This window comes from Drosophila subpulchrella, chromosome 2L (assembly GCF_014743375.2).
Source record: "Drosophila subpulchrella strain 33 F10 #4 breed RU33 chromosome 2L, RU_Dsub_v1.1 Primary Assembly, whole genome shotgun sequence".
Taxonomy (NCBI): domain Eukaryota; kingdom Metazoa; phylum Arthropoda; class Insecta; order Diptera; family Drosophilidae; genus Drosophila; species Drosophila subpulchrella.
In genome coordinates, this window is record NC_050610.1 from 25829279 (window position 1) to 25855534 (window position 26256).

Genomic DNA, 26256 nt, shown 5'->3' on the forward strand with positions numbered 1-26256 from the left:
CCTCTGCTCTTTCCTCATCGCATTTCATCTCATCTCGCGAATGGGAATGCGAATGAGCGGCCAAAACGGAGGAAATGTCAAACCACTTTGCACACCCGGCGGCAGAAACAAAAACAGCAACACCACCTCCAAACTCCACCTCAATTCCTCTGTCTAGTACGAAACCGTTGCTTTTGCTTCCTTGCCGCTGCCTCTGCTTCGCCTTTTTGCTGCCCCTTGAGGTGGCAGCAGCAACAACAGCAGCAGATACGCGGCAGAACAGTGGAACCCGCAACGTGTTGGCCAAAAGGCTTGGGTCAAATTATGAGCCAAAGCGAAGAGCCAGAGTCAATTGTACAACCTGACGCTTCGATTTGCGGCAATCCCACTGTAGTGGCAGACGTTAGAGATGCGCTGAATACGAGCTAACTCAGGGATAGAATGGATTTAAGTGTTTCAGGATATTTACTTATACCCTAGGGCGCAAATTTATCCCTATATTTAAAGTGCTAGTCACAATTTGCTCTATGTAAGACATTATTTTGTTTGACCAGGTTTTATTCATCATTTGTGTATAGTTAGAGGTAGTTAGGATTAAAGCATGAGCCCACACCAACTTAGCATTACAATAAATAGGGAAGATATCGATTTATTTTTAAAATAAGTTTAAAATGTAGTACAGTAAATGTGGTATAAGCTCTATCTTAGAATCTTTGTGAGAAACCCACGTTGGGCTCAAACTATTGAGCTATATCCCACGTTGGACGCCAATTTCGAAAAATATTTATTTTTTAAATGAATCTTATGTATAGTCTCTATACTGTCGAATACTCCACTTTAATAAGCTAAATGATTGAATTATCCTTTGTTGTAATGATCCTTTGTTGGGCGCCACTTAAAAAAAAAAAAATGTTTACACTCAAGACATAGACTCCATACTGTGGAGATCCGCATTTAAATAAACTACACCCAAATGATTGGATTGCCTCTTGACAGGGAAGTGTTAAGGGACGCTTGTAGCCTTAAAACAGTGGTCGGCACACACATACCATCACAGTTTGCCTTGCATTAGTGTAAGTGTAAAAAACACGAAGTTGGCGCGCAGCGCTCTGACGCCTGACGTTTCTCTGTTTTGCACTGAAATTCTCTGCCGCAGAAGCAAAAAAACACGCCGAAGCTGAGAAAAAAAAGACCCGAAGACTCATGCCGAAGTCATACGAACATCTACGTTATACGTGAGCGAGCAGAGGATGGGCAGAACACTATCCTATGCTCACTAGATAGGCCGCTGCCGACCACTGCCTTAAAACCAAGATCCCTCGTTGGGCGCCACTTTTTAAAAATATCTTTACGAATGGGCTATCTTTTAAAAATCACTGTTAGGTAATCATAAATGTTGTAGGTTATAGCACAAAAAACAGCCAGATTCGGAAAACAACTTTTGTGTTCAAGTGGTCATCGCTGAATGGGCGACGCCGCCATTATCAAAAGGCAGAGAGGCAGCGGCAAAGGCAGCGCGCCATCAATCAAACCCACAACAACAACAGGAGCGTAAAGAGGAAGGAGACGGCGGCGGCAGCAAGAAGACCAAAGCCAAGTGGTTGTTGCTGCCGTTACCGATGTTGTTGTATTGACGAAGTGAAGTTCTTCTTTGGTGACGATGATTGTTGCGGCTGCCGCGACGCAAGCAGAGACGTTAGCAGTGGCGTTGGTGGACGACTTGGTTTTATTGCTCTTGTACTTGTTGTTGCTGTTGCTGTTTGGGCATTCGATATCATCGGGTGGTTTTGGTTTTGCTGCCTAGCTACGTTGGCTGTACTTGCGCTGCTGTTCGTATGTATTAGTTTTCCATGCGAGAGTGCCTGTGCCTCACTCTCCGTCTCTGTCGCAGTCGCTGTCCTGCTCCCTCGCTGTCTGCGATGTGTGTTTGTAATTTTACATTTTCTGGATTTATCCAATGTTTAATTTTTTCCTTTTCGTGTGCGCCCACCCAAATGTCTGAGGGGGGTGGCTGCTGCTACTGCTGCTGCTGCTGCTGATTCTTCTTCTTTGCCTCTGCTCTCACGAACTGAATTATTGAGCGCAATATGTGACTTGGAGGCGAAAAAGGAGATGGGGATAATGGTGACCTGTTCCTGTTTCGCTTTCCTGTCCTCTTCTTTCGCACAGCGCGAGTTTTCGATAAAGCCGCCTAATTGTGCTCATTTGAGCTCCCATTCCACTGAGCCCCCTCCCCACTACTTGCCTTTTTTGCACGTTATGCTGCTGCGCTGCAGCTTAAAAGCATTTTTCGCTTTGTTTTGTTGATTCCTTTTGCATTTGCAACGTGTATTTGGAACACCGAGCATAGAGAAGTTGCTGGCTTTCATGTTGTGCGTGTGAGTGCACCGGTGTGGGTTTGCCATTCTTTTTTGTTTCCATCTTCGGTCCCACCTTCGACTTGCTTGGATGCTCTTGCTTTTGTTGCTGACCGCTGTCGTTGCTCTTTTTTAGACTGGCCATTGCTGTTGCTGCTGCCATTCGATTTATTATTTTATTAGTATTTGTCTGCCGCTTATACTGTGCACAGTGGGGCAAGTCGGGATGGGATAATTTGAATATGGCAGTTTGATAGTTTATATTGACTTTATGAAGGTGCTTAAAATAACCGAGTCTAACTAATTAGATTTAATTTGAAGTCAATTTAAGCTGATTCGTATTATAGCTTCAAGAATATGCACCTTTCAGTTTATACCACTGTGCGCGTGCGCCTCACGTGTTGCTGCCGCATCTCAGTGCTGCTCTTTCTCGCTCTCTCATTCTTCGCTGAGAGGATTTTGGAGATGCAGCTGCTGCGTCTGCGCATTTTTCACTTCACACCTGTCGGTCATAAAACATTTGGAAAAGTCGCTGTCTAACCAATATGCCGAATGGTCAGTCCATCAATTTACGGTGGGCTACGTGTCCGCGTTCGAGTTTTAATCTCATTGAGAGCCTACTCTGTCTACCTGCCATTGCCTCGTCTGCTCTTTCTTTCTTCTGCCTGATTTAGTTTAGTCAAATTTAGGATAGAGAGTGCTCTCCACTCGCCGATCTTGAACGCTAGCTGGTGCGCTGGTGTGAGTGAGTGCATTGCCGAAGATGTGTCGCCATCGCGTATCGATTGTGCGATTATATCCGCCCTGCTCACTCATGCATGAACGTATGTACATATTTCGGTGTGTGCGATATCCACTCACGGGTTCGCTCACTCATGCGGTATCTGCATCTGTATCTTGCGGATTGATTAATAATCTCGTTTCGTTTTTGCCCTGGCTACGTGCTTATCGCACTTTGGCCCTGCTTCCATCTTTCGCTCTGACTTTCTGACGGCCTCACTCTCTTTCCCGTCATTCTTTATGTGTGAGTGTGTTTGTGTCGTATGTAGATAGACCAAAGGTCGTATTAATTAAACAATTGCAAAATGTCAATAATCAAAGTCAGATTGTTACCGGACGAAATACGGTTGAGCTCCTACAAATGCAAATTGCATGACGACTACTACTGGTGGATTCTAAAGCTGGGTACCATGCACAGTTTGGTTTATGGTAGCCTCTTTTGACATTTTATCTGGGCTAAAGCATATAGTTTAGTTGAAACTAATTAAGTTGTTTAAAGCCGGAGGCCCTAGATATGTTAAAAAGCCTCGATGAGAGATCGTGTGGATATGAATATATTAGTGCAACCATATGGTTTTCACTGAAAAAGTATCGAACGTTATACCTCAAAGATTATTTCTTAACTTTTGTTCCCCCATTGTACCTGCTCTTGGACTTAATCCATTTTCATGGCTTTACTTCTCCTTCTCTTTCTGCTGTCGCTGCTCCTGCTGCTATTATTTTATTTATCCCTTTTTCCGCAGGGTCCTGCGTCCGTCATTACCCCCTTCCATCCCTTTCCATCTCCTCCGGTTGACTGCCGCGCACTCTTTCGCTCTTTTATGCCGTTCTCTATGTGTCGTCAACAGTTTTTGTGGTACATTTGTTTCATTGCCTTGGCTTTTTTGCCTCCGATTCCGCCGTGTGTTGTGCCCCAGCTCCTCCTTGTGCTCGTCCTCTTCCCGCTCCTTGGTCCTGGGTTCGGGTATGGGCTTGGGTTTGGGTGCGAGTGTGAGTGTGTGGCAGGCTGCTGCTCTGCTTCTTTGCCTACATTACACAGTTGACACAATGTGCCTGCTGCGGCGGCCGCTTCTTCAACTCGTCCATCCAGTGCACACTCGCTCACTCACGGCCACATTCACATCTAGGAGGTTGCTTCTGCTCTCTCCTGAGTCGCACTCTCTCGCGAAGCCGAAGTCGACGCTCTCTTGCTGCTCTCCCCCGTGGGTGCAAGTGACGCTCATTCACCTCAGAGTCGGCATTCGGTCTCAGTTTTTAGCCCATCTCATTCATATTCACATTCACCCAAAACGGCGTTTGGCTTAATCTCACGATTGTTTGGTTTCCCACTCTCCTTCGCTCCCGCGCTCCCTGGCTCCCTCTCTTCTGAGTCTCTCTTGCTGGCTGATTCGCATTCGATTTTAGCCGCTGTCGCCGTTGTTTGCCTGCCCGCGCGCTTGTGTGTGTGTGTGTGTTTGGGTGAGGAGTGTGTCTTGTATTTTAGTCCGCAATGCGCTCCGCTCATTATTTGTTTGAGCGCCGCGGTGTAAAGTTGTAAAAAGTCCAAGTGCTCGTGGAAACTCGCAGCGAGACGGGAAACGTGAAAAACGAAACGCGATAAATCGCGAGAGCGGGAGTGCGCTAGAGGGAGAGGGAGTGATAATCAAACGGAATGGAATAATGTAATTGCCGAGGCAACGACAACGAAGGCAACAACAGCAACAACTACGTGCAAATAGTTGTCATTGGGGCGCAATGAATGATAATTAGTGCTTAATTGAAATCAATAATCATGACGGAACCGTAAGGCTGCGATTTCGATATATATTCTTGATTACCAGTGAGCCTGTGATATTAGTGTGTGTCCGAAAATGGAGGTTATTAAACCCATGGACTTCAGCAGCTTCTCGGCGTTCTGCGAGCATCTCAACAAATCTTCACAAATTGCAGCAACAACTGCATCGACGATACCAACAACATTGAACAATGGAAATGGCATTTATTTGGAGGTAAATGCAAAAGTACAACAACAAATGCGATGCGATGGCAATTTCTATATGGACACACATCTCTTAATTAAAATGAGAATGCAAAAGTGCAGAGAGAATATGCAAAGAATGTGTGCAGGCAGCAAATCAAGAAAAAGTAAACGAGACTTGAGAGAGCGAGAGGGACGGGGCGAGAAGGAGGGGACCAGTGGGGCCCGTTGGCTCCCTCTCGCTCTCAATTCGCTGTGCAGCGAGCGAAAATACAAAACAATAAATTTATGCCTATAGATTTCACGTGAACGAAGAACGAAAAACGTCGTCGATGTCGTTGCCACTTTACACGGCGGGGGAGTGAGGGTCAGTAGGAGGGTATCATGTGTAACTGCCAAGCCAAAGACAACTGAAGAAGAGTAGGAAGAAGTCCACGCAGACACCTGAGGTCAAAATTATAGCAGGGTCAAAATGTGGTTTTGAAAAATTGGTAGGATTAGGTATGGTTTTTGGTATGGTTTTTAGTGGGAATGAAAGTAATTGCAATTAAGTCAATCTAGATTGATCGATTTCAATATATATCATTTACCCGAGATTATCTGCAATTTGCATGTACCCTTAGTAAAGGGTATGTGTTTAGTGTTGTGGAAGATAAAGTAGTGGTATAAATAAAAGGCCCATGATAGAGATTCAAAAACTATAAAATTAAATACCCAATCCATTTGTCAAACCCCACGGGGCTCTACTTAATTTTTTGACCGTCACTGTGTGCAACAGTACTCGTGTTTTATCTATTTGTTGGCTGTTCGAAGCGGTGCTCATTTAAATTCGTTTTTCCGCGGCTGCCTACTGCTCCCCTATCTCGCTCTCTCATTCGTCCCGCTCCTCGCCCACCGTCTCCAAGTCCAAGACGAAGTCGCAGCGGCAGCCCTCGCCATATAGTTGTAGCCATAGCCATCGCCATCGGTTCTAATCATAATCAATCGCTCGAGTTGCCTCGCACTTGTATCGTGTAAATGCGAGAGAGAGAAGGGCATTATGCCACTAGCAATGAGTGCGAGCGAGAGGCGCAGGCCTCGAGTCACTGGCGCTTTATCTTCTTTTGTCGTTTGTTTTTGTTTGTCCCCCTTTTCGGATTTCGTTATGCCATCGTTCGTCGGCTGCTTCTGGTGGCTTGTGAAGGGGGTGGTGGGAGGACTAGGGAAAAAAGCCGTTAGCTGTATAAACAGAAACAGGGAAGCAGACAGAGTTGCCAACCTGCGCGACACTTGGCATCCTTTTTCCCTTTTGGATCCGGTCCAAAAGGATTTGGAGCCCTAAACACACAGACACTCGAAAATATCCCGCACATGTACAACCACTATGCAATCTCTTGAAGGATTGCATTGAGTTTGCGGTTCGGTTATGCATTTATTTGTCAACTTGGCAACACTAGCTGTCGTTCTTCCACACACCTTTCATTTACAGGAAAGATACCCGTACTTGTGGTGTGAAGGGGTTATGGTTTATTAGCTAGTTTTAGTTCAAGATATCAGAGTTACCCACGCATACAAAGAAACTACGCTAATACAGGGAACAAATATTTGTAATAACCCTAAGCACCTTAAGCACCCTAAATTCTTTAAGCTGTTATTATAAAGCCTTGTTCTTTGTTAAGAATATATGGATTGATAGGCAAAAATAATATAGGAAATTAAGGAATCACTTTGTAAACTTTTCAAAACAAACTAAAAAATGTTTGTTGTCGTAGTATTTCAAATAGTGTGCGCTTCAGTCTAGGCCATCTTAATGTGCATATTCGAATTGTTTAAGGGAATTAGTGAAGGAACTACATGACATCTGGTAGCCAAATTTCTGTTTTCATGTTGTTCACTGGGTTGCCTTACCACTAGGGTCCCATGCAATTTTGTGTACTTGCTGCCTTTGACTTTGTTTCTTGCCCCTTCGTTGAGTACGACTTTACGGCAGTGTGTGTCCCTATTATTATTATCATAACATCCAAACCGACGAACGAAACAGGGTGTACAGTGGGTGTGGGAGGGGGAGTGTACGAGCTTCTTTGGCTGTGGCGCGTGCAATTGGTCTCACAGGATTCATTTGTTTGTCTCCGTCTCTGTTTCGAGCCTCCTTGCCTGCCCCTTTGTGTTGGGCGCCATTGCTTAGTGCGGCGTACATGTGCCCCGTGCTTATTGTGCCGTGTCTCTATTTCCACCTCGTTCTCTGTTGCCGTCGCCCTTTGGCCTCTGTCCTCTATGCTCTGTCCTTCGGCCGGAGCGTTATTAGGGGTGTAAAATGGATTTTTTACTTTTATTATTATGATTTTATTGTATTTCCAGTTTCGGTCGCCTCTCTCTGCGCCTTTGTCTCGCTCTCATTTTCTTTTTGCGCTTGCCGTTCGCATTTTGTCTTCCGCTAGCTTCAATGTTGTTTTTGCCTTTCGCAAAAATTTGTGTGTAATTCGAAAGCCAGTAGTCTGGTATATAGAGATGATGATGGTGACGAGGGAGGTCGTCCTATAGCCGCCACCCCACAGCACCACCACCACAGAGCTCTGGGTGATACCACCCCTTTGGGAATCAGGGAAGGGTGGTGCAACGCCAAAGGGTCGTTCCTGGTGGACGCTTTTTAATTCTTTTTCCAGCCAAATTGTGTAAATATTCGTAATGAATTTGCACTTGCAAAATGCACACATCACATATCGGGGGTGTTCTCTTTATGTGTGTATTCACGGGGTTTCCCAACTTTGTTATAATTGCATGGAGATAAAGTATGAAGTATGTGTTGACAAAAAATTATACAATACTGTACAATAATAGATATATACTTTTAAAAAGTCGCCCAAAAAAATGTCTATATCTAGTATAAAGAAATTAAAAGTGCATCACATTTCTTGAAAGTTATATGGAACAAAATGCAACCAATTTATTTTTTTGAAGTACTTATCTTACATTGATTACTATTACAATAACTTTCATTAGACAAATGCAGAAACTTAATAAATACTTTTATGCATATGTTACCTCACAGCTTTTTTTTAATAAATTAAAAAGTTACTGACCTAATTCGATATATTTCCATAGTATCTGACTATATCGGGCGTTATGATTTAGCTTTATTAATTCCTTAAGATTGTGAAACCCACATTATGAACTACGCTTGCGACGTAGTTGGTATTATCTTATCTCGGTTCTTTAGTAAAAATGTACTGGAACTGTTTATGTGAACGGATCAGGCATCAACCTAATCTATTGAGTCATGACACAGTTAACAAGTAATTATCTATTTCTAGGAAGTGTTTTGGGAATAGTAATAGTTTAAATTGAAAAAAAATGTAAATGTAGTATGTCATCTAATGTGGTTTTGCTATCTAATAACAGAACAAAAGCTTTTGGAAAATGTGGGAAAGATGTTATCAGGGTTGGTATGGAATCTAATTAGTACCCTAACATAACCATAATTCAAAGCTACTCATAAAACAACCCAATATTTATAACAAAGACCGGCTTATTGCACAAATCAAAACCAATCGGTACCTCTAAATAACTTTTTGAAGTCTAAAATTTGTACAGGAATTCCCGTTCAATCGATTGCTAATTTTTGTTGTTATTCTTTACAGAAAATGGAGCGGCAGGGCAAGATTGAACTGGCGGCCAAAGAGCGTGAGTCCCAGCGCCTTCAATTGATTCCCAAGAAGTGGAATCGCCGGGAAGAATACGAATTCCTAAGAGTTCTTACCGGCTACGGTGTGGACCTACACTTATCCACACCCATGGGTTCCAATGGAAGTTCTCTGTCGCCCGACTGGACGAAATTCAAGCAGATGGCTCACCTGGAAAGAAAGAGTGATGAAACACTGACGGACTACTATAAGGTCTTTGTGGCCATGTGCAAACGGCAGGCGGGCTTGAAGCTCACAGAATCGGAGCGCGGCCTAGAAGGCATCATCGAGGAAATCGAGAAGGAGCACGCCAAGCTCATACTGGATCGCCTGGAAGTACTTGCCAAGCTCCGGGAAGTGGCTCGAAATCCCATACTGGAGGAGCGCCTAAAACTTTGCACAAAGAATGCTGATACTCCAGATTGGTGGGAGCCTGGTCGGCACGACAAGGAATTGATCACGGCCGTCCTTAAGCACGGACTTTATCGCTCAGAGACCTTTATCTTTAATGATCCAAACTTCAGTTTCGGAGAGTCCGAGAAGCGTTTCATTCGGGAATTGGAAGCTCAGATCCAGCGCACCATCAAGCTAGAGGCTTTTAACGCTGAAAAGGCCGAGAAGTTAGCGGCAGCTGAAAAAGCAGCGGCAACTGAGAAGGCGGCAGCAGAAAAAGCAGCTTCCGTCAAGAATGAAGTCATAGATCTAGATGATGAACTCATGACCGATGAGAGCGTCATTAAAAAGGAAACTCCTGCTACCCCCGTAAAAGATGAAATTAAGGCGGAAGAAAGTCCAGAAAAGAAGGACATTACTGACAGTCCCGAAGCTAAGAAATCAGAGGTAGAAGAGCACACAAAGGTTGAAACAGAAGTCAAGGATGTAGGAGATTTGAAGGCAGAAGCCACAGAAAAGGAATTGGTTGACGAAGTCGAAAATTTAGAGAAGGATAAATCCATTACTGAAAAATTGGAACCAGAAGTTGAAGAAAGCAAGCCCAGTGAAGAGAAAATGGAAACTGAGGAGTTATCCATTGCCGAAAATGGTCAGGAGAAGGAAGGTTCTCCTGAAAAGTCCCCTGAGGCAGAGGAGAAAAAATCTACAGAGGAAGAACCGAAAACATCTGAAGCTCCTGGAGAAGAAGACTCAAAAATGGAGGTCGACGAAGTTGCCTCTAAAGCGGAAGAAAAATCTACTGAAGATTTGGAATCCTCCGAAAAGGAATCTGAAGATAAGGCTGTTGTAAAGACTGATGAAGAGAAAGCAGAAGAATCAAAAGAAGAGTCAAGTGAGCAAAACGAAGATAAGGAGAAAGATGCTCAATCAATCGCAGAAGCTGAGCCTTCTGAAAAATCCCCAATTCCTTCAGAATCTGAGGCAGCTGCTCCCAAGAAACCTGCGGGTGAACAGGAGATTCTCGACTTAGTGGCTGGGCCTTCAGATCCTGACGATGACGAGGTGATGAAGGAGAAGGAGAAAGCCGTAGAAGAGGAGTGTAAAAAGCAGGCGGCCGAACTTAAAGCCCGCTTTCCGGATCTAGAAGTAATCCAACCCGCGACTGTGAAGCAGCAGAAGTTGGAGAAGCCCAAGCTGGAGATGTGCATGATCCGATGGTTCAAGGATTTCGCCTTGGAGCGCCGCATTGCGCACATCGTGGCCTGCGTCGAGTCTGGAAAGTGGCCTGTGGATAGCAAGTACAGTGCCTTTGCCAGCTGCAAGGGTGCCACTGACCTGAGCATTGCTCTTCACGAATCTATTCCTCACCTGAGCAGTTTGGAGCGCCGCTCCACGACCCCCGATGTCATTACCATCACCACGGATCAGGGCGTAACAAAACACCTGCAGTCCTCGCATATGCAGCAGGTGGCCAGTTCAGCGTCCGCTGCCTCCTCGTCTTCGGGAATACCCCAGGTCACTCAATCGAAGCCATCGTCTGGCAACAGTTTACCTGGTTTGGATGCCAAAAGTATCAATGCTGCAGTGGCGGCGGCCGTGGCTGCAGCTGCCGCGGGTGGAAATGCCACCTCGCTATCTTCTCTGCTCCCCGGAATGTCGCTGAGTGCGGCAACTGGCTCGTCAGCCGGAGGGGTGAGCGGGCTGAATGTCCCAAGTGCTGGATCTGGGGGCAAGAAGCGCAAGCGACACATCGCCATCGACGTAGAGACGGAAAGGGCTAAACTGCACGCCCTGCTTAATAGTTCAACAAGTAAGTCTATCTACTTTTGGTACTTACTTACCTTTACTTATTAATCTTATTTTTATTTTAGTGGCCCCCAAAGACTGGGAGAGTGAGATTGCCAACATGGAAGCCTTGACAGGCTCCTCTGGTCGTGGTCGAGGAGGTAACTCCTCTGCCCTGAGTGGCATGCAGCCGCCCCCAGCCCATCAACATGCTTCGCTCTCGCGACAGTCCTCTGGGCAGTTTAGCAAGCCAGCTGTCCCCGCCCTGAAAACACCTCCACCCTCTATGGGCGCACCAATGGATCTTTCCTCAAGGTGGGTTCGCCAAAATAGGTTATTACATTTCATGTTTTACTTATATATTTGAAATTTACTCGCAGCAGCCTGCCGAAGATGAACATGACTGAGATGCTAAAGTCGGCCTCCAGTGCGGGAGCCATCGATTTGAGTGAGGTTCAAGACTTCTCTATGCCCTCCAAGAAGTCCAGTGTGCATGCTGCGCTAAGTTCCGCCTTTCCCTCAATGGGCAGCAAGAGCAAACTGGACGACACCCTTAACAAACTGATGAAAAAGAACAACTGCGTAAGTTTTTATTTCCTGCAGTTCCCAAATAAAAATCGGGTTTTCAAAATTATAACCTTCTAATTAATTACGCCCCTTAATTTTGTTTTATTACAGACTATTGAAGAGCCTGTGATTGGCAAGGAGAAAAAGCGCAAGAAGTTGGACGAGATCGTGCTAGGCTTATCGGCAGCAAAGGAACAAAAGACTTTCCCTGACCCATCGCTGCCGTCCTCGAAAAAGCCACAGATCCCGCCAAGCGTCTCAGTGACGCCAGCAAACCTGCAATCTTCGGCCAGCCAGCAGTCCAACCAGAAACCCTTTACCATCACTGTTACCACAGTGCCCGGAAGTGAGTTTGAGTCTCTGCGCTTTTACTTTTTCACCGCCCGAGGATTGGCACTTATCCACAAGAGTTAACCACTAATCGAATGTATCTATCTTTTACAGAGTCCAAGGGCGGATCGTCCAGCGGAGGATCAGGCGCCGGAGGAAGCTCATCGGCCAGCGGCGGAGGTGCCGGCGGCAGCGGCCTGAGCGCCCTGCAGAACATGGCAATGGGAGGACTGTCCTCCAAGGACAGTCTAAATGCCCTGTTGGCCCAGACAATGGCCACCGATCCGCAGACGTTCCTCAAGCAGCAGCAGAAGATGATGCAGTTCCTTCCGCCTGCCCAACGAAAGGCGTACGAAAACATGCTGGCCGAGATGGAACAGGCCATGAAGATCAGCTCCAAGTTCTCAACCAACTCGCCGCACGACGTCAAGGTCAACAAGTGGCTGTCAGACATGACAAGTCCACTGGGCGACCAGCTCAGCATTGATTACGTGGGCAGTGGCGGAGCAGGTGGTTCTGGAAGTGCCAACAGCCGGCGCTCAAACCGCCAGCAAGGCAACTCATCGCAGCAATCTTCGAGTGCCGCTCAGATGCAGAAACAGCAGCAACAACAACAGCAGCAGCAACAACAGCAACAGCAGCAACATTCGATGGCTGGGCCTCAGAACCTGACAGGAGAGGAACCTGTACCAGTGATCAATAAGCAGACTGGAAAGCGTTTGGGAGGTAACAAAGCGCCGCAACTTAAGCGACTTATGCAATGGTGAGTGTTCCGTTAATATAAATCAAAACTTATCCCTGAAATTAATACAATCTTTCATTATAGGCTCACTGAGAACCCCAACTACGAAGTGGATCCAAAGTGGCTAGAACAGATGCAAAATCCCATGTCAGCACCGTCACCCAAACCTACATCAATGGACAGCAGCTATGGCTCCTCGGCAGTAAAGTCGCACGGCGGTCGGCCGTCGTCAAACTCGAGTAACGCCTCATCCTCGTCCCACACCCAGCAACAGCAACAATCATCTTCAGCCCAATCGCCAGCGGGAGGGAACTCTGGCAGCTCCAAGAAATCATCCCGCCAGCAAACGGCGGCATCAGCTGCCTTGGATCAAGCTGCTTTACAATTTGGCTCCCTCGCCGGTCTTAATCCCAGTCTGCTGGCCAATCTTCCCGGACTAGGAGCGTTTGATCCCAAGAATCCACTGGCTGCATTTGACCCGAAGAATCCGCTGCTATCTATGTCATTCGGAGGAATGCCCGGAATGGGTAATATTCCTGGACTGGGTAACCTGAACAACATGAATTTGTTTGCCAGCTTGGCGGGAATGGGAGGATTGGGCAACCTGGCGGGGATGGACACCCAGTCGCTGGCTGCGCTCATGGCTGCTGCCGGACCAACTCTTGGCGGATTGACTGGTGCGTCCGGAGGAGCGGGTTCCGGTAAGAGCCAGTCGCAGTCACAGTCGGGTGGTGGCTCATCCGCTGCTTCCTCATCCTCCTCAGCCAGTAAGAAGAAGCAACAGCAACAACAACAGCAGCAGCAGCAGGCGCAAAATGAAGCCGCTCAATTGGCGGCTGCTATCAGCGCTAGCACTGGAGGATCATCTGGCGGAGCTGGCGGCAAGAACGCAGCAGCTTCTGCGTCACAATTGGCTGCAGGATTCCCCTTCCTATTTCCGAATCCGTCATTGCTGTATCCGCCCATGGGATTAGGTGGCCTGAATCCGTATTCACTGGGATCCAGCGGTCTTGGTTCCGCATACGATCAGCTGGCCCAGCAGTACAACCTGCTAAATGGAGCCACCTCATCCGCGTCGAACACAAGCTCCACACAGTCTAAGTCCCATCAATCGCAGTCGAAGTCCAGTCAGTCGAGAAACGCCACAGCAACAGCTAACTCAGCAGCAAGTCTGATGAACGCCATGGCCAGTATGGGCGGGGGTGCCAGCACAGTGACCACGCCCTCAACCTCAGCATCCGGATCCGGACGTGGCAGGCAGTCAAGCAGCAGAAGCCAATCCCAAACAACGCCCACAGCGGCAGACATGGCTCAACTGAGCAGTTTACTCATGCCAGGTGCGGATCCGCATCTTCTCGAGTCGCTGAGCCGCATGAGCAACATGGATTTGGCGCAGGCCACTCGATTGATGAGCTCCCTAGGAATGCCGCCACTGCCCGGGACCCCCAGCTCTTCTGGAGGTGGTAACTCATCTTCGAGCAAGAGAAGCAGTCAGGCAGCTAGTGAAGCCAACGCTCAGGCCAAGGAACAGCAAAAGTGGTTCGAGAGTCTGGCCCGCGGTGCACTGCCCACCGATTTAGCCGCCCTGCAGGCCTTCTCGCAGGGTAAGATGCCGTCGACATCCGGCTCAAATACGGGAACGTCCACATCCTCAAGCAAGAGTTCGAAAGCTGCGGCAGCAGCAGCGGCGGCGGCAGCGCAACTGCCACAAATCCCTGGGATGTCCAGTGATTTTTCACAAGCCTTCTTGGCTGAGATGGCTGCACAGGCAATGGCGGCTGCTGGCGGATCGTTGCCACTGAGTGGTCCTGGTTCTTTAGCCAGTTTGGCTGGCTTAACTGGGGGCTCTGCAGGAGGAGCCGGTGGAGGAGGTTCCTCTACCTCAGGAAGCGGCAGCCACTCGTCTTCAAAACGACAGCGTGAGCAGGATGCCTTCAAACAACAGATGGACTATTACACCAAGACCCTGGGCCTGGGATCGGGAATCTCGCTAATACCTACCTCCTCGTCGGGTGGGTCATCTGCATCGTCCAGTTCAGCAAACGCAGCAGCAGCTGCCTACGCTGCAGCTTTAGATGCAGAGCAACAACATCAACAACAACAGAAGGCGCTTTCCAAACGCTCACGTGGTGATATGCACCCCACAAAGGAAGAACTGACTGCAGCTGCCCTTGCAGCAGGACTACCTTTAAATCTTGGAGCCAGCATGAGCAGCATAGAGAAGAGTCTAAGAGGCGGAAGCAGCTCCAGCAGCAGCTCCACGCCAGCGCCCATGTCTGCGGAACAGGATAAGGTTACATTGACTCCCCTTAATGCCTCTGGAGGTGGATCAGGCTCCTCCTCTAGCTCAGCGGCTGCTGCGGGACTGGCAGCAAATCTGCCAAGTCAAACCACAATAACCATAGCTCCTCCCATAAGCAGCGGAGCTAGCACTAGCAGCGAGCGTTCCGAGCGCTCCGAGTCGCGCATCTCGCTGACCATCACTAATGCAGCGGACGCAGCTAAACTACCGCCTCCCTATGAAGAAGCCGATGAGTTAATCATACAACCCATACTCAAGAAGCCGGCTGCGGCGAATCCAGGCAGCAGTCATGGGGGAAGCGTGGAGGATTTGGACACTGCTGGAAATACATCAGCGGCTAATCTGAGTGGCTCATCCTCCAGTTCTGCGGCGGCCGCAGCGGCTGCAGCAGCGGCTGCCGAAGAGAATCGTCGCTCCTCAAATCGCCTGAAGCGTCCGAGGTCTGGAAACGAACAGGGATCTGGTTCCGTGGAAGGACAACCGCCTGAGAAGCGACGGGAGCTGCGATCCACGCGACACACCCGCTCCTCAGCGGATGCCAGCACGCTAAATCTTTCCACAGGAAGCGAGTCAGGTGCGGAGGAACGGAATGAATGAGTATTGCGCAGATCCGAGCGCCAGCGCTAGCAGGATGACATGGCTCCTCCGAAGGGCAGGAGAAAATTACGGGGAGGAGGAGCCACCACCACCACTAGACAGCCACCACAACAACCGGAGCAGAAAATCAAGGACAGGAAGATGACGAGAAACAAGTTGCAGAAGCGAATGCAAACGAGATCGAGGCGAAGATTGAATGCTAGGCTAACTGTTACCACTAGATCCCTTAAGCTTAAAGTTGTGTAAAGTATAAGAAGCATATATAAACTATATATAGAGGTTAGGAGCCAATGCAGAGGGAGTGGATGGGGGCTTGTCGCGACGCTCTGCAATTCGACACTGCTGCAACTCCGTCTGAATTGTAGGGCACGGCGTCGTCCCCAGCTGATGGCTTACTCAAGATCCATCTGCTGCATAAATGGAGCTTGATAGGTCAATAGCTTCCTCCCTCTGGCTGCTTAAATATTCATACAGTTACGAACATAATTAAAAAGCGCTTATAATTTAATTGTAACGAGAGAAGCAAAGTGCTGCTGCATAAAGATTATCCGTTTAAATTATTGCAACCACACACATAATTAATAAGCGACAGCAAGAATGTTTACATAATAGACTATATCCATACACAACAAAACGAGAAACAGATACTTGGGTTTCCTGCGCTGTCCTCACACATGCAAAGTCTCTATATATGATACCTGTACATAATTTATAATATTTAAATGGCTCTCGCATTGCTTAACCGTTTTTAATATAGTAAGGCACCATGTATTCTTATACTGAATCATTTTCCACACTTCCACCACCCACTATGTTGTATTGTATACTGTTCTCTCTACTCTCTCTGTGTGTCCCACGACAACTGCGTGTAATTTTGATAATTTTAATTTTGTAATTAGTGAATGTGAAAGGAGTGGAATGCTAAGGCAAGAATCAATCGTTCAAGTGTGTATTTTAATTTCATGTATTTGTAATTTGTATGTTTTAAAATGCACTCGTGCGTCCCATGAAGAACAAAAATCCCATAAGCTGACCTGCCGCATAACAAAACAAATGGAAAATGTTTATTGAAAAATAGAATTTTTTAATTAAATCAATTTTAATGTAATTGAGAATCGGAGAATATGAATCTTGCACGTTTGATGAGGAGCAATGCTTAACTAGGGCATTTCGCATAATTATTCAGTTGAGTAAACGAAATTATGGATATCTTTTGCTCGCACTTTACGAGAACAATTCATTTAGAGACGTTAACAAAGCCACACACAAAAAGAGAAGAAAGCAAAACAAACAACCAACATATATTGCATACTTAACTTGTAAGTATAACTCTTAATTAAAATTATGATATAACTGCAGAACAACAAACAAAAGCAAAACATCAACCAGAAGAAGCAACTACAGCAACAACAGCAAGTAACAAGCGAGCATCAACTATTGATATTGATGATAAATAAATATATAAAAAATAAATTTAAAAAAATTAAACGAAATGTGAGTTATCATTGGATGTAAGAAGAAGCATGATTATGGAAAAGTAATGAATTTCATTGGATGAAAGAAGAATGAATATCATCGGTTGGGACGCTACCAATTCAAGTGCGTTGTAGGTAAGTTGTATACCATGTATAAATTTATAGGGGGTGCTCAAAGTCTTGCAAAATTCGGTTCGTACATAAGCAAGTCCTGATTTAAATTAAAAGCTTAAAATAACCAAACAAACTTTAAGAGTTAAACCACTTTGAGATCTCATTAAATAATGGTAAAAATCTTGCACCTTAACTTATGTACATATTTCCTCCTTCCTAATTTGGAATGTGGAAAGAGCGTACAAGTTCCAGACGCTTGATCGTCGCTTCGACGTTGTGAGCTTTACGTTGATAAGCCCCTAAACAAAATATTTCCCAATAAAAGATTAACTATTCGTACTTTTTTGTGTGCAATTCGGTGTTGTTTTTAGATTTACTACGCAATTTTAATGTACTTGTTAATCGATGTATATTCACAGTAATTGAGTAAACTTAAAAAAAGACAACAAAAGCTGCGCATGTAAAATTATGTGGAACCAAACAAAGGGATATTTCAAATGTTTCGAGCTCGCCAAAAAGAGAACTAAATCTAATATATATTAAAAAAGTTGTTTTGGAATACTTAGGGGTGATCGAATAGGGAAAGTGATTTCCTGTTAGGGTAAGGGAAAAAACTTACAATAATTACAAAAACGTACAAATATGTATGTATAGTATACAATATATAAATATGTGTATCAGCAGTTAAAGCACTTGGCCCGCTTCGCTTTGCTTCGATGCGTCGGTAAACTTTGAGTCTTAGAGTCTAAGATAACACTGCCCTACAAATAAGCTTTTGTTTTACTAAAAACATAATTTTTTGGGATGTTCGTGTTGAACACGAAAAATTGATATTTTTGAGGTTTGATATAATTAACCTGCAGTTAGATGGACAAATTCGGTTCCTCGAAGGAGCCTATTCTTTAACAGGAAATTTATATGTGCTCCCAGCTTTTTGGGATTCTAAATGGCAACCCCAAACATGATCTTGTAAGCAAAGAATCTTGAAGGGCAGTGTAATTTGCGCATGCTTTGCTAAGGGCTTTTGGCTTTGTTTCTTCCAGGTGTCCGTACGAGGTGTTTCCATTCGAACTAGTGAAACTGCAGGAAGAGGGATCGTTCGCAGGCCTCTTCCAGTAAATGTTGCTGGCGGAGCTTTTCTTCGGGAGTGAGTTCCCTTACTAGCTCGTCGAAGCCATCATCCGAATAAGCAGGCTCCTCATCTACCAAGCCTCCGTCAACCTCCTCGCCGGCGGCTGTTGGCAGAAGTGGTTCCCCTATGATGCAACGGATGTCATTGGGAAGTGTTTCCGAGGCCTTGAGCTGCAGGTAAATGGCCTCAGCAATCTGCAAGGTCTTTTGGACATCAACATTGCCAGACAGCTCGTTGACATGCTTCAGGATCTCTGTGAACTCATACTGGCTCTCTATTATCACGCTCGTCTCCTGATCCAAGATGGCCACCGAGAAGAGCAGGTGAAAGTTTGGACATGGCAGCCGAGTCCACAGGCACTCCCACAACTTAAGGACGTCCTCGTTGGTCAGCTCCCGCTTGTACCACACCAGTAGCCATCTGAAGCAGAAGTACATGTTGTCCGAATCGTGGGATCGCATGTAGTTGAATAGCGGAGCATTGGCAAACTCGATCAGGCGACGGACCTGGGCAAACTGAGTCTTCATGCCCGCCTGGTCCATGTCAAAGTTTGTGAACACCAGCTCCATGAAGCCCACGAAGCACCAGAAGGCATCCACCTCGTTCACCTGGATCTCCAAAATAGGCGCAAGCAGATCGGACATTCCCTGAACATACCCAAGATCAAAGTTGTACATCACGTAGGTCATAAGGATACCCTGCAGCAGAGCTAGATTGGGATTATCCTCGCCGGCGAAGAACTGCAGCGACCGATCTGTGCGCTTCACATCCTTCTCGATCTGGCACTTGCGCTCCCGATAGCCGCAAAAGTTCGTTTCTTGGACCGTCGTCATGGCCAGCCACTGGGCTTTCATGTTGTAGTACTCAATTGACTTTTGCTTACGGCGCTCGATCCGCTCCACCTGGGTATCGGACCACTGATAATAGTTAAGAAGGAACTTCCACACCTCTGCCCGCAAGCTGTGCACGATGCCGCCACGGAAGATGAGCTCCTTGATGCGGACGCTGTCTGAAATTCGACCGTCGGGCGTCTGGAACTCCAGCCACTGTGCCTCCGTGAGAGGAGGGCCTGTAAAAGAAGGGTAAGTCATTGAGTTTATGTAGTTCTGATTCTGATTATAGCATTTTCAATAAGTGGTATTTCTGATAAAAGTTACATCGTCGAAAACTCACCTCTCTCAACTCGCTGGCGATCCGGCAAATTGTTGACTATTTTTTCGTCCTGGGCATTTAGGTTATCCAGCTCACTGTCGGCCGGGGACTTGTCCGCACTGCCCCCACGACTCTGTCCGTTAGATGAACAGGCACTATTGGTGCTCCCGCTTAGTCCTATGATCTGATAGTTGTCCGGTGAAGTCTGGCGATCGCCGGTGATCAGTGCCCCTGGCCGAGATTTAGGCGAGCGCTGGAAAGGCGGCTGCACGTAATCAGGAATGTTGCCTAGAAACCCAGCCAGTTTGTTGGGCAACCAGCTTTCGCGCGGCAAATGACTGGACTTGATCTGACCGATGTCAAGCTCGGCAAAAGTCTTTCTCAGCTTCTGGTTCTCAGTGGTCAGGATGGCGTACTCTTCGCCTCCACTGCGACTGGTCTCGGCGGTCTCGATGAAGTGCTGATCGCGCATGGAGCGTACAAAGAGGTCAGCGTTCCCGTGCTGGAAGAAAAACTCGCTGTGCAGGCCACCGGCTCCTTTGCGCATAAAGCGGATGGTCTGGCCGCGATGGCGGACCTCAACGGAGGACAAATCCTCCAGGTGGGCGCGCATGATCCGGGAGCGGGTGGCCACGCCGCCACTCGGTTCGCAGGGCTTAGTGTTGAAAGCACGGCACTCGGAGGTGGTGCGAGTTCGCCCGGAAATCCTGTCCACCAAGGCCCAATCGCCCTGGTCCTGGCTGTCGTCCGCAATCATGATGCTGTCGTTGGGCTGCCACTCCAGCAGCAGTCTCCTGCGTGGCAAATCCGCTGAGGTCCGCGAGTACTCCACCAGGGACAGGGAGCCACTCGTGTTCAGGTCAGCGATGTGCTCCGCGCTTGCCTTCTTCAGCAGCACGCCATCGTGGGTGAACAGGATCTGTGGAGGTCGTATCCGAAAACACGTAATGGCCCCAATAAAATAATGAGTCAGGCGAAAACAAAAAACACAAGGGGCGAGTCAGAGACACTTACGTTGCCCGTTCCCTGCGGAGGCAGACTCGGGACGTCCTCATCGGCGGAGGACACCTGCGACTCGTTCAGGACGCCCAGCTGCACCTGTTGACAACGGTCGTAGCGCACCGATTCGTTCATGGCTGCCGGCAATTTTCCAAGTTCTATTGTCCAATTAACCCTGCGCTGCGCTATTACGTTTCAGATATAAACAATTGCCCAGCGAAAGGTGCTAAATTTAACCGCATTACTTGTCAGCGTTGCCTATTCGCTGGTATCTTTTACGAACCGCAATACGGTTGCACTGATTTGGTTTTCTGCTATCCGGCAAACCTGGACAACAAATATTTTTAAATTGTTTACTAAGGAGCATTTACTTCAGTCTTTCTAAGCAGAAAATCAAACAACGATGCAAAATTCATTTAAAGATCATCTAGCATTCAAAAGGCTGTGCGCAAAACCGTAACTGTAGTGTTGGAAAACACTAACTTTGGTGGTATTTAAATTGGAATTAAATTAATACTGAAAAATGGGTATACTGCTAAAATTTCCTAAAAAGAAATCCCGATATGTGATCATACAATTAAAAGCATTTGTTTAAAAACAAAAGAAATCAAAATGTAAAAATTTATAAGTGTGAGCGCCATTTTACAAACATCCATGCATCGATATTTATGTACTTCTAATGTGGTCCTCCTTAAAGAAGTATGAGCTCCAAACGTAAACTTACGTTTCCCTTGGAGGTCGACGATCACCAGAACAACCCGGATCGTGAAGCTCCAAGGATTAAACAGCTTCTTACATCAAACGACCTTAACGCACCAAGAGCCGATAAAAAGAGTGCTTCGGTCAAAGCCGCGGTCCCTCGTCCCAGAAGTACTCTGTCCAGGTTTGATTCATCCTGGCTGGCACTCCAAAAAACTGAAATTACCAGAAGTCAACCGGATGCTCCAGGAAACACAAGTGTTTTATCTTGTTCCCAACTTCTTAACACCAGTTGGCCGGCAACGAAGCGACGAGCCAAAGCCTTGCCCCTTGTGGTCCAGAAATCCTCAAGGACTCCTACCGTGGTCACGAATATGGAGCTCAAAGTAACCTCTTCATTCCATACTCCTGGGAAAACGGCCAAAGACCTTAACTCACCAATTGTCAATGGAAGAAACCTTTTGGTGGAGTCCGCGTCCTGTCACCGCAGAAACAATCCGAAGGTGTTTGATTTAACCTGGCAGGCGATGAAAAAGACCGCAACTTGCAGTCAACAAGATTCTAAGGAAAACACCAGTTTGTCATCATGTTCCCAGCACCTTAACGCCAGTTGGTCGGAATCCTCTCCAGTTATCAAACTTGTGCCGGAGGAAAGTCCCAAGCAGTACTTGCCAATTACACCGAAAGTAAATTTAAAGCTAAATCAACGCTTTTTAAGAGGCAGCTATGCCGACGATTTTAGGCGATTCCTGAAAAATGTACGCATGGATCAGCGTCATATAAAAGATAGAGTAGCCACTCACACAATTAAAGTTTTGGCTATATCAGAGGAGTGTGGCCTTTCCATAGCTTTAGTCGCACCGGAAAGGGGTGGATCCAATTTTAATATTCTTCTTCAAAAGAAGCAGTCGGGGCTAATAAAAGTTGGCTCTAGACTGCAATTCTACCTGGAACCAAACACAAAGCCCATCCGGCTACAAAACCAACAATTGGTATATTGTCGCCCTCACAATTTAAATGTACTATAATGATAATTCTAATAACAAAAAGATAAGTACTGTTTTGTATAAATGGGAAACTGAAGTAAAACCATAACGAAATTCTATAAGTAACATGTATTAATACTGGCAACATAATTAAAAAACGTCATGGCCACCGACTCAGCGCAACCCCACCACAGAATATCCCATCGAGAGTAAAAGTAATTCGCAAACAACAGAGCACGATCAATTTAGATTCTCTCGATTCTCACCGATTTCCCATGACGAAAAACTGCGATAATTTTAAAATAAGCACACATATCTAGTTGTATTTTGTAAATAGATTAAAAGCCCCCCACTCGTATGATACATTGGTCTCCGTTCCTCTTCGGGCTGTTTTGAAAACTTTTCTCAGAGTTCAGTTTGCCCCAGAACGTCGAGCGAAGCACAAACACTCTTCGCCTTCAAATTTCTGAAATATAACGAAACATAATCAGAAAATATAAGCCAAAAACAGGTGGGTGCAGATATTATTGGAGAACCGAAAGGTTAAATGGTTTAAGTGTTTAAGGTGGTTTAAATAAATAAATACAAACGAATTTATTATGGTGCCGAAAAATAAGTCTACAGTGTTAGGTTTGAATTATATAATTCATGTTACCACAATCGCCTGAGAATGTCAACAAAAGTGATGCATCCTCTAAGTAATTGGACTTTTCCCAAAAGTTTCCAAATGTCGGAGAAGCCAAAAATGTCATTTAAGGGTCACGCCCACCAAGTATGAAATACCTGGTCATTGTCACACTTAGGAACTCGAATATAAATATATTTTCGTACAGTTCGGTTAACAAAAAAACATGATTTTCTGAGCTTATCAATGAATTGTTCAACAGAATTCGAAAAACATGAACTATCTCTCCCACCTTGGCATGAATTCGAATTTTGGGCAGCCGTGGGAGGAAAAACGGTGCCCTTTACAGATTCTTACATCTGTTACGAAAAGTAAACTTCTCTCTGGATTGCCGTGGTATCCAATTCTTGCTCTCGATCTCTCCTGCTCTAGATGTGAGAAGCCAAAATATTTATTCTGTTAAATTGAGAGCAGGAATATAAAGAAAACAGCCTCAGAACCAAAAAACATGAAAATACGTTGGCCAGAAATAGCGCCACCCACTGAAACTAAATGGACTTACAGGGTATTTTTAAAAAAAATATGCGATGAGCCATGGTGTGCCAGTTCTTATTCACGTTCTTTGTTTTCAGACCGTCATGGAGAAGTCATCGCGGCCCAAACGAAATCGTCGTCACAGCAGGTTGGTACTTTGCTAAATAGTGTAGACTTTCACTATTCTCCCTGTGGACTTTTCCAGACGCGCCTGGCCACCGGAGGATCTCCAGCCTCCTACGCGAGCCACCAAGCGGCTGTTTACGCCCGACATCAAGAGGATGCTGAAGGACTGGCTGATTCGTCGCCGCGAGAATCCCTATCCCAGCAGGGAGGAGAAAAAGCAGCTTGCTGCGGAGACTGGTCTGACCTACACCCAGATTTGCAATTGGTTCGCGAACTGGCGCAGGAAGCTGAAGAACTCGGAGCGGGAGAAGGCAAAGAAGTCGTGGGGTCATCTGATCAAGAACTATAACCACAATGCGAGGGGCAATGTGGAACAATTCAGCATCTCGTCGGAGGATAGTATTTGGGAAGAGGAGATGCACTCGTGTCGCGCGGAGGATGACGAAGGCGACGATGACGACGAGTTGTCCAGCCACAGCACTGGCAGCGATGGCAATGCCAACAATGAATCCTCATCCCCGTATCAGCCCAATTTTTATGTGGAATCTACGAGCTTATCCAAACGGATACCAATTTTGTCCGAAGTACAGACGGGGGGCAAAGCGAAGTACAAGCACCAGATGATGGAGAAGTACCTGCGGGATAGTTCCAAGGCGGAAGCGGCCAGTCAACCGGGCACGCAACTCAACAAGTGGCTGGAGAGCGCGGCGAAATTCACACCAAACAGGAATAACTATCACATCGAGTGGAATACGAGCAGGTAACGTTGTTCATGATTACCATGGCTCATTGTGATATTAAATCCTCTTAATTTCAGGCAGAAAAACAGCAGTAGCGGCAGCTGCGGGCAAGTGATCTTTGCAAGTGATGCAACTGCTCGAGGTGACCGCTTCGTGCTCCATCACAAGGACGAACTGGACGCAGCAGAGGCCTTGGCCAACCTCGCCTTCAACTGTAGGCAGCGCTGGCAGCATACCATCAGTTCCTGAGCAACACCACCGAATAATCCACAACAGACGCCATCATTCCAGCAGAAGTTTTAGGCCCCGTTGGAAAAGTGCAACCTAGTCATATCGGCTTTGTATGGTTTTCACTTTTTAAGTTTCTTGACAGTACATTGAATATTGTACATCTGTGAAAGTGAGAACCTGATCATGACGATAGTTAACAGATATTTAGCAGCTAGCTTAGAGTGAAAGACAATGGATACAATTTTCGATTTTCTTGTTATTTAACAAACTTGTTTCACTTGGTATCCTCCGTTGACTCCGGCGCCGTATTCTTCGTTGCATGGACATCGAGGACTTGCACGAAGCTGTTCTGATGCGCCTGTAATTGCTGGACAAGATGACCGGCTGCCTGGTTGAGGGTTTGGACCAGTTGGGCCTGCGCCGCCTGCAGACCTGGCATATGGGCGTAGGCCACCAGCTGGTTCCTGCTGACCAAGGTCTCCTCCACGATGCCGCCTAGAAGGACCATTTGCGGTACCTTACGAGTGATCCTCAGAAGGGTGGCAGTCCTCTGTTGGTCCGGGGAGAAGACAATGCAGTGATTGGAGTGAAACAATGGCAGGATGGCCTCGTAGCGAGTACCCTTCACCGCCTGTCCGATGATCTTGCTGCCGTAGGATTTGAGGTGCAGGTTCTGCTTGTGCAGTTGAACGCGCACGCGGAATATCTCGTCGGCTGTAATGGAGTTGAGGTGGAAGACGGCAACCAGACGGGAGTGGTCCAGCCAGTTGCGCACTTCCCGGGCGATGATCTCGTTGTAGGGGTTCTCCAGCTGCTGCTGCGTACGCTCCTCTCGCGTTTTGAAGCAGCTCTTTGCCTTTGGTGGCTCAGGATATTTCGGATGGGTGACGGCAATGACGCGGGCACGCTCGTAGTGCGGCTCCTTTGGCCGCTGTATGTTGATCTTGCCCCTGAAGCGGAGGAACTGCAGCGCCGGAGTGCTGGTTTTGGTCAGCGGAAGGCCTGGCAATCAATAAAGAATCCACAAATAAGTAAACATTTAACACATGTACATAGTTACACAACAAATATCTTGCTCCCGGTAAAGCGCACGAAACACAAACAAAAGCGGGTTAGCTTACTCTTCTGTATTAGGGTCGCCATGCTTCAACTTAGCTACAAGGTTTCCGTATTCCTAAAACTAGTTATTTATTTTCTGTCAATTTAATTATTTATTTTAATATAATAATAATCTATTCTGCTTCTTCAAATCTTAGAGGTGGACAATATACGATTAATCCAGGGTGATACAGGGTGAAGTCGGCAAAATTATAACGATAACGGCCAGTTCGCCTATCGAAAGCATCGACCTCGTAACGGATTTTCGAACTAAGAGAACTGAAATAAATAAATAAAATTTCATCTTCAAGAAATACCAATCGTTGATAAAATGGATAAAACAAATCTTTTTTTATCACGCTCCCAAACAACCTTTCTGTTCGCCTGGTATCCGGCGACTTTTCAGTTACCTGTTTTTTTGACAGAAGTCCGTTAAATAAATCAAAATAATATGTTAAGCTGACTTTTGCTAATACTTCTGTTCGCCTGGTATTTCAAATAACGAGATCCGTGAATTTGACTAAAATTGCAGCTTTACGGCGATCTGTTACAAGGAAAAAAGAGTACATTTAGGATTTCAGAAACCAGGAGAACATAAACCAGCAGTAGGTATATTTACACCTTTAGCGGGAGATCCGAGCCAACAAGTTTTACCGAGTTTGATGAGCAAAATCGATTTAAAGTACCAGGCGGACAGAAATATAAGAAGGTTGACATTCGGCTCAATTTAAAAGTTATAATTACCGCCTTACTAATCTTTCTGTTAGCCTGGTATCCGACGATTTTTCAGTAATCTGTTTTTTTTGACGTAAGGGCGATTAATAAATAAAAATAATATATTAAGCAGACTTGCTAATACTTCTGTTCGCCTGGTATTTCAAATAACGAGATCCGTGA

General features: G+C 46.2%; 5 protein-coding genes across 15 annotated transcripts in view; 3 read left to right on the forward strand and 2 right to left on the reverse strand.

Annotated features, from left to right (window-relative positions):
• Nucleotides 1–16922, forward strand: part of LOC119548275 (mucin-19) — a 44477-nt gene extending 27555 nt beyond the window's left edge. For 4 of the 10 annotated variants that reach the window (XM_037855426.1, XM_037855430.1, XM_037855431.1 and 1 more), the window contains 6 exons: nucleotides 8691–10935; nucleotides 10997–11225; nucleotides 11294–11492; nucleotides 11589–11823; nucleotides 11922–12570; nucleotides 12634–15448. In XM_037855426.1, coding sequence (XP_037711354.1) covers nucleotides 8691–10935; nucleotides 10997–11225; nucleotides 11294–11492; nucleotides 11589–11823; nucleotides 11922–12570; nucleotides 12634–15448 — 6372 coding nt within the window. Of the gene's footprint in view, nucleotides 1–4661; nucleotides 5105–8690; nucleotides 10936–10996; nucleotides 11226–11290; nucleotides 11493–11588; nucleotides 11824–11921; nucleotides 12571–12633 lie in introns of those variants that run through there. The other 6 variants (XM_037855428.1, XM_037855434.1, XM_037855432.1 and 3 more) reach the window with 3 other exon arrangements.
• Nucleotides 16923–17370: 448 nt separating this feature from the next.
• On the reverse strand, nucleotides 17371–20552 carry LOC119548276. Its single transcript, XM_037855439.1, has 3 exons — nucleotides 20336–20552; nucleotides 19343–20240; nucleotides 17371–19238 (listed from the first exon to the last, which is right to left on the reverse strand). The coding sequence occupies exons 1-3, from the start codon at nucleotides 20453–20455 to the stop codon at nucleotides 18109–18111; spliced, it is 2148 nt and encodes a 715-aa protein (XP_037711367.1). The 5' UTR covers nucleotides 20456–20552; the 3' UTR covers nucleotides 17371–18108.
• Nucleotides 20553–20693: 141 nt separating this feature from the next.
• LOC119548278 lies at nucleotides 20694–22368 on the forward strand. Its single transcript, XM_037855442.1, has one exon. The coding sequence runs from the start codon at nucleotides 21022–21024 to the stop codon at nucleotides 22045–22047; it is 1026 nt and encodes a 341-aa protein (XP_037711370.1). The 5' UTR covers nucleotides 20694–21021; the 3' UTR covers nucleotides 22048–22368.
• On the forward strand, nucleotides 22080–24525 carry LOC119548279 (homeobox protein Mohawk). Of its 2 annotated transcripts, none has more exons than XM_037855443.1 (4): nucleotides 22080–23195; nucleotides 23263–23312; nucleotides 23370–24050; nucleotides 24108–24525. In XM_037855443.1, exons 1-4 carry the CDS (start codon nucleotides 23139–23141, stop codon nucleotides 24277–24279), a joined length of 960 nt encoding a protein of 319 aa, XP_037711371.1. In that variant the 5' UTR covers nucleotides 22080–23138; the 3' UTR covers nucleotides 24280–24525. The 2 variants fall into 2 exon arrangements, with proteins under 2 accessions (XP_037711371.1, XP_037711372.1); XM_037855444.1 differs by having other exon boundaries at nucleotides 22081–22516.
• Nucleotides 24498–25542, reverse strand: LOC119548280 (39S ribosomal protein L10, mitochondrial). The gene is made up of 2 exons (XM_037855445.1): nucleotides 25383–25542; nucleotides 24498–25263 (listed from the first exon to the last, which is right to left on the reverse strand). Exons 1-2 carry the CDS (start codon nucleotides 25402–25404, stop codon nucleotides 24536–24538), a joined length of 750 nt encoding a protein of 249 aa, XP_037711373.1. The 5' UTR covers nucleotides 25405–25542; the 3' UTR covers nucleotides 24498–24535.
• Between the last annotated feature and the right edge of the window lie 714 nt (nucleotides 25543–26256).

What these genes read in the sequence shown, in the direction of transcription:
- LOC119548276 (XM_037855439.1), bottom strand. Translation starts at nt 20,455, where the DNA reads ATGAACGAATCGGTGCGCTACGACCGTTGTCAACAGGTGCAGCTGGGC. An exon ending in CTCCGCAGGGAACGGGCAAC is followed by an intron (nt 20,241 to 20,335) that starts GTAAGTGTCTCT and finishes CGACCTCCACAG; the next exon opens with ATCCTGTTCACCCACGATGG. An exon ending in TCGCCAGCGAGTTGAGAGAG is followed by an intron (nt 19,239 to 19,342) that starts GTGAGTTTTCGA and finishes CTTCTTTTACAG; the next exon opens with GCCCTCCTCTCACGGAGGCA.
- LOC119548278 (XM_037855442.1), top strand. Translation starts at nt 21,022, where the DNA reads ATGAGCTCCAAACGTAAACTTACGTTTCCCTTGGAGGTCGACGATCAC.
- LOC119548279 (XM_037855443.1), top strand. Translation starts at nt 23,139, where the DNA reads ATGAAAATACGTTGGCCAGAAATAGCGCCACCCACTGAAACTAAATGG. An exon ending in AAACTAAATGGACTTACAGG is followed by an intron (nt 23,196 to 23,262) that starts GTATTTTTAAAA and finishes CTTTGTTTTCAG; the next exon opens with ACCGTCATGGAGAAGTCATC. An exon ending in CGAAATCGTCGTCACAGCAG is followed by an intron (nt 23,313 to 23,369) that starts GTTGGTACTTTG and finishes GGACTTTTCCAG; the next exon opens with ACGCGCCTGGCCACCGGAGG.
- LOC119548280 (XM_037855445.1), bottom strand. Translation starts at nt 25,404, where the DNA reads ATGGCGACCCTAATACAGAAGA. An exon ending in GGCGACCCTAATACAGAAGA is followed by an intron (nt 25,264 to 25,382) that starts GTAAGCTAACCC and finishes ATTGATTGCCAG; the next exon opens with GCCTTCCGCTGACCAAAACC.